General features: G+C 35.9%; 1 protein-coding gene across 1 annotated transcript in view; it reads left to right on the top strand.

Annotated features, from left to right (window-relative positions):
• LOC103607294 (coiled-coil domain-containing protein 144B-like) overlaps window positions 1-1,615 on the top strand; it is a gene marked incomplete at both ends in the record, with an annotated part of 10,269 nt that extends 8,654 nt beyond the window's left edge. Inside the window, one exon of the mRNA XM_008591814.1 lies at window positions 1,533-1,615. Within this exon, the coding sequence (XP_008590036.1) occupies window positions 1,533-1,615 (83 nt within the window). The remainder of the gene's footprint in view (window positions 1-1,532) is intronic.
• Between the last annotated feature and the right edge of the window lie 4,676 nt (window positions 1,616-6,291).

The raw sequence follows: 6,291 nt of genomic DNA, 5'->3' as shown, positions 1-6,291 counted from the left end.
GTTCTCCAGAGGCCCAGATTTGTACATTTATTTATTTAATTCAAACTCATTCTATAATGGGCACTGATAATTTTATAACTTAAGTACTTCTGGAATATTCCCTCCGTTCAAGCCTGCATTGTCTTTATTTTGCACAATTGCCTTCTAGTTCATCTTCCTCCATTTATTCATGTGTCCTTCAAATTCATCCACCTCACAGCATTTAGGATGATCTTTCTCTATTGCCAATATATGCATGAACCACTCTTTAAAACATTCATGTCTAAGCATCTTCCAGTGACACGTGAGGCTTTCATAATGTGATTTCTGCCTAATTCTCCATCATTAGTCCTTTCCCCTGTCTTCCCTTTTCTCTGGCGTTACTGAACTGCTGGAGATGCCATTCTCACTTATTCCCATGTTTCCAACAAATATGTACCCAGTTTAATGCTTCTCTCCCTCTCTTGCTATTGCCTGCGTGCTCTCATCCTTTGGTGTCCTCTACACCTTTTAATCTGCCTAACTTCCTTTTTCTAAGTCTTAACTCAGGCATTGTCTCTGGAAAAGCCATCTAGAACACTTTTTACTTGCATTCTTTAAACCCCAGTGCCTAGCATGGAGCAGAAACTCTATAAATAATAATTGAGTGAAAAAAACGAAGACTCTTTATACAAAGATGATTTAAAATATTGTCCCCTGTGTTCCAGGGGCAAAGGGGATAGACATGTAAAGAAATAACTTACAGTTCTATTGGTCACGATCCAGTAGAAAAATGGATAAAGTACTAAGGTATCCCTAAGGAGAGAGACACTGACCGGCTTATCTGGGGAAAGCGAGCCATACTCAAGGAAGACTCCTCATAAGGGGCCAAGTCTTAAAAGATGAAAAGAAATTTGTAAGAATAGAGAGGAAAGCATTTCAGATAAAAGGAGCAGAGTGTACATTGCTAAGGGTGTAAAAAGTAACAGTAACTTTTGAAAACATTAATAATGGACCAAAAATATTACATGCATGAGGTAGAGAATGGTGTACAATTTTACTTTTCTGTGTTTCTGCTGTATTTTAAAATTCTGTTTTGTTGCTGAAGGATTTGTTCACTTATGTTGGGTGGGTGAATTTGCGAATGAATCTTTGAGATGTTTATATGCCTTCAGGCTGATGACAGCTAGTGTGTTCATAAGTGGTTTGTTGATGTTTTGGATAATTAGAAGTACTTTTTTTCCTTTTTGTCTTTTTTCTGACCGGTGACGGGATCGCAACCCTCGGTGTTGCGTCCGCACCGTGCTCAGCCAGTGAGCGGGAACCGGTCTCCACATGGGATCCGAACCCTCAGCGGGAGCGCCGCTGCGCTCCCAAGCAGCACACTCTCCAGTGCGCCCCCGGGCCTGCCCTAATGAGAAGTATTTTTTAAAGAAGCAAATATTCAGCTAAAGATTAAACTTCATTTTAATTCTCAATTTATAAAATACAAATAGATGTTAATTTCTGTCTGTTTTTAGAAAGATGTACTTTATTTAATTTTTCTAAATAGTACTTTTTAACTAAATATATAGGCTTGTCAGCAGAACTAGACTTTAGAATGACAGCAGAGAAAGAGCGAGAATGGCCTGATGGAAATGAAAATAAGCAGCCGCGGGTAAGTAAAAATGGAAACTGAAAAGTGTGGCTGATTTTTATTTTCTTTGCCTTAATAATGTAGCATAGTCCAGATGAAATTTGCATGGACTAGCCTTTTAGAAACAGTAGATCATAACTATTTAATATTTAACTTCATTTTAACTAGTTATAAAACTTTAAATATTCTTAGAATCTATAGTAACATATAGCTAAATTTTACCCTTGGAATTGAGACAAAAATTTTTCTGAATATTTTTTGGTCTTCCATTTTTGTAATCCCCTTACATGATAAAGAAGGTAACATCAAATATTGAATCATATGATGAACAATATAAATGTCATGGCCGCTGAGTTGGACTCGTGTTAAGGAGCAGTCACCCCCAGTAGTTCAAAATTTGCAGTTTTTATATTGCTGGTCACTAAAGCCAAAGTTAAAGATTTATTTTGCCTTGTGGTTTCTAATTGACTTGTGTCTATGCTCAGGGAGAGAATGGGGTCATAAAATCAACCCAACTGCTTATCAAAAGAATCATACCTTCTAGAACAGGATCTTTGGTGTTAGGGTACAAACAATAACTTACTAACCTGTTTCATTCCAATGGAGGAAATCACTAATGTTTTATTAGCATATTCATTATTACAAATCTTAATTATTCTTTATGCCCCTTACCTGACCAGTTACTCCCCAACCCCCTCCATCTCTTCCCTCCTCTATTATCTTTAGGTTTGTTCTCTCTTTCTGAAAGTTCAAGGTACTATTGTTGTTTATTTCTTTCTCTCTATCTTTCTTTCTTTTCTTCTTTCTTAAAACCCAGTTATGAGTGAGGACATGTGATATTTCTGTCTGGCTTATTTCACTTGACATGATTTTCTCCAGACTCATCCATGTTGCTGCAGTGGTAGAATTTCATTATTTTTTTAAAGCTGAGTAGTATTTTGTTGTGGATATGTACCACATTTTCCACATCCAGTCATCCATCAATGGGCACTTAGGTTGGTTCCATGTCTTGGCTATTGTAAATAGAGCCGCGATGAACATGCGAGTGCAGGTATCCATTCAACGTGATGATTTCCATTCTTTTGTGTATATACCCAGTAGTGGGATTGCTGGATCATATGGTAGTTCTATTTGTAGTTGTTTGAGAAACCTCCATACAATTTTTCATGATGGCGGTACTAATTTATAGTCCCACCGACAGTAGAAGTGTAACCTTTTGCCTGCATCCTCACCAGCATTTGTTATTCTTATTCTTTAAATGGCCAGTCTAACTGGGGTGAGGTGATATCTAAATGTGGTTNCTACCTGCAGTTGTTCACGAAGCCTCCATGCTGTTTTCCATAATGGCTATAATATTTTACAGTCCTACCAACAGTGTAGGAGGGTACCCCTTTCTCCACATCCATGCCAATATTTGTTATACTCAGTCTTTTTAAAACTAGCCAGTCTAATTGGGGAGAGATGATACCTCAGTGTGGTTTTGATTCGTATTTCCTGATGATTAGTGATAGTGAGGATTTTTTCATGTGTCTGTTGGCCATTTGTATATCTTCCTTTGAAAAATGTCTATTCAGCTTCTTTGCCCATTTTTTAATTGGATTATTTTATTTTATTGAAGGCGAAGTTGTTTGAGTTCCTTATATATTCTGGATATTAATCCTTTGTCAGGTGTACAGTTTGAGAATATTTCCTCTTATTCTATATGCTGTCTTTCTGTTCAGTTGATTGTTTCCTTTGCTGTGCAGAAGTTTTTAGTTTGATATAATCCCATTTGTTTATCTTTTCTTTTATTGCTTGTGCCTTTGGGGTCTTATTCTTAAAGTTTTGCTCAATTCTACTTCCTGATGTGTTTTCCCTATGTTTTCTTTTAGTAACTTCATGGTTTCATGTCTTATACTTAAGTCTTTAATCCATTTTTCATTGATTTTGGTATATGGTGAGAGGTACAGGTCCTCTTTCATTCTTCTGCATATAGATGTTCAATTTTCCCAGCACCATTTATTGAAGAGGCAGTCTTTTCCCCAATGTATGTTCTTGTTGCCTCTGTCAAAGATCAGTTGGCTGGAAGTATGTGGGTTGATTTCTGGGTTCTCTATTGTATTCCATATACCCAGTAGTGGGATTGCTGGATCATATGGTAGTTCTATCTGTAGTTGTTTGAGAAACCTCCATACAATTTTTCATAATGGCAGTACTGATTTATAGTCCCACCAACAGTAGAAGAGTAACCATTCACCTGCATCCTCACCAGCATTTGTTATTCTTATTCTTTAAATGGCCAGTCTAACTGGGGTGAGGTGATATCTCAATGTGGTTTTGCTTTGCATTTCCCTGATAATATCGTGATGTTGAGCATTTTTTCATGTGTCTGTTGGCCCTTTGTATGTCTTCCTTTGAAAACGACTGTTATCTCCTTTGCCCATTTTTAAATTGGATTTGTTTTATATTGGGTTATTTGTAGTTGCTTGAGCTCCTTATATATTCTGGATATTAATCCGCTGTCAGGTGTATAATTTGAAAATATTTTCTCCCACTCTGTAGGTTGTTAATTGTTTATTATGCTGTGCAGAAGCTTTGGAGTTTGATATAATCCCATTTGTTTAATATTCCATTTGTTGTCTGTGCTTTGGGTGTCAGGATCATAAAGTCTTTGCCCAGTACTACTTCCTGAAGTGTTTCCCCTGCATTTTCTTTTAGGAGTTTTATAGTTTCAGGTCTTATATTGAAGTTTTTAATCTATTTTGAGTTGATTTCGATATATGGTGAGAGGTACAGGTCTAGTTTCATTCTTCTAGGTATGGATGTCCACTTTTCCCAGCACCATTTATTGAGGAGGCATTCTTTTCCCCCTTGTGTGTCCTTGTCTTTGTCAAAGATCAATTGGCTGTAGGTTTGTGGGTTGATTTCTGGGTTCTCTATTCTGTTCCATTTGTCTAGGTGTCTCTGTTTTTATGCCAGTACCATGCTGTTTTGATTACTATAGCTTTGTAGTGTAGTTTGAAGTCTGAGAGTGTTATGCCTCCAGCTTTATTATTTTTTTGGTCGAGATTGTTTGGGCTATTAGGGGTCTTTTGTTGTTGCATATGAATGTTAGGATTGTTTTTTCTATTTCTGTGATGAATGTCATTGTTATTTTGATGGGGATTACATTGAATCTATAGATGTCTCTGGGTAGTGTGGACATTTTCACAGTGTTAATTCTTCCAATCGAGGAGGAAGGAATATCTTTGCATCTTTTTATGTCCTCTTGAATTTCTTTCAACAGTGATTTGTAGTTCTCATTGTGGAGATCTTTCACATCCATGGTTAAGTTGATTCCTAGGTATTTTATTTTATTTTTGTGACTATTGTTAATGGGCTTGCTTTCTTGCTTTCTTTTTCTGCTAGTTTGTTGTTTGAGTATAAAAACGCTACTGATTTTTGTATGTTGCTTTTGTATCCTGCAACATTACTGAAATCATCTGTCAACTCTGAGAGTTTTTTTGTAGAGATTTGGGGCTGTTCTACATATAGGATCATGTCATTTGCAAACAGAGACAGTTTGACTTCATTTTTTCCAATCTGGATGCCCTTTATTTCTTTGTCATGCCTGGTTGCTCTGGCTAGTATTTCCAGTACCATGTTGATTAGGAATGGTGAGAGTGGGCATCCTTGTCTCATTCCCATTCTTATTGATATTGGTATTGGCAGTAGGTTTGTCATACACAGCTTTTACTGTGTTGAGATACTTTCCCTCTATACCTAATTTGCTGAGACCCTTTATCATGAAGAAATGTTGAATTTTGACAAATGCTTTTTCTGCACCTATTGAGATAATCATAAGTTTTTTGTCTTTGATTTTGTTGATGTGGTATATCACATTTATTGATTTGTATATGTTGGACCATCCTTGCCTCCCTGGGATGAATCCCACTTGACCATAGTGTATAATTTTTATGATGTTTTGTTGTATTCTGATTGCTAATATTTTACTGAGGAATTTTGCATCTCTGTTCATCAAGAATATTGGCCTGTGGTTTTCTCTTTTCTTGTTTCTTTGTCTGGTTTGGTATCAGAGTGATACTGGCCTCATAGAATGAGATTGGGAGAGTAGTCTATGTTTTAATTTTTGGAATAGTCTGAAGAGAATTGGTATTAACTCCTCTTTAAAAGTTTGGTAAAATTCAGCAATAAAGCCATTGGTCCTGGGCCTTTCTTTGTTGGGAGAGTGGTGATTACTACTTCAATCTCATTGTTTGTTATTAGTCTGTTCAGGTTTTCTATTTCTTCTTGGTTCAGTCTTGGTAGTTTGTATGTGCCCAAAAATTTATCCATTTCCTCCAGGTTTTCATATTTGTTGGCATATAGTTGTTTATAATAGTTTCTAGTGATTCTTTGTATTTCTGTGGTATCAGTTGTAATGTCTCTTTTTTCATTTCTTATTTTTATTATTTAGATTTTTTTTTGTAACCTAGCTAATGGTTTGTCTATTTTCTTTATCTTCTCAGAAATAAAACTTTTGTTTTTACTGATCTTTCATATCATTTTTGGGGTCTCTATTTCATTTAGTTCTGCTGGAATCTTAAGTATTTCCTTCTATCTACTACTTTTAGGATTGGATTGGTGTTGTTTTTCTAGTTCTTTGAGATGTAGCACTAGGTAATTTATTTTAAGTATTTCTATTGTTTTGAAGTAATCCTTTATTGTGATAAATTTCT

The sequence above is a fragment of the Galeopterus variegatus genome, unplaced genomic scaffold (assembly GCF_000696425.1).
Source record: "Galeopterus variegatus unplaced genomic scaffold, G_variegatus-3.0.2 Scaffold7313, whole genome shotgun sequence".
Lineage (NCBI taxonomy): Eukaryota > Metazoa > Chordata > Mammalia > Dermoptera > Cynocephalidae > Galeopterus > Galeopterus variegatus.
Note: the sequence above shows the minus strand (reverse complement) of the source record. Positions and strands in the feature narration are given on the sequence as shown.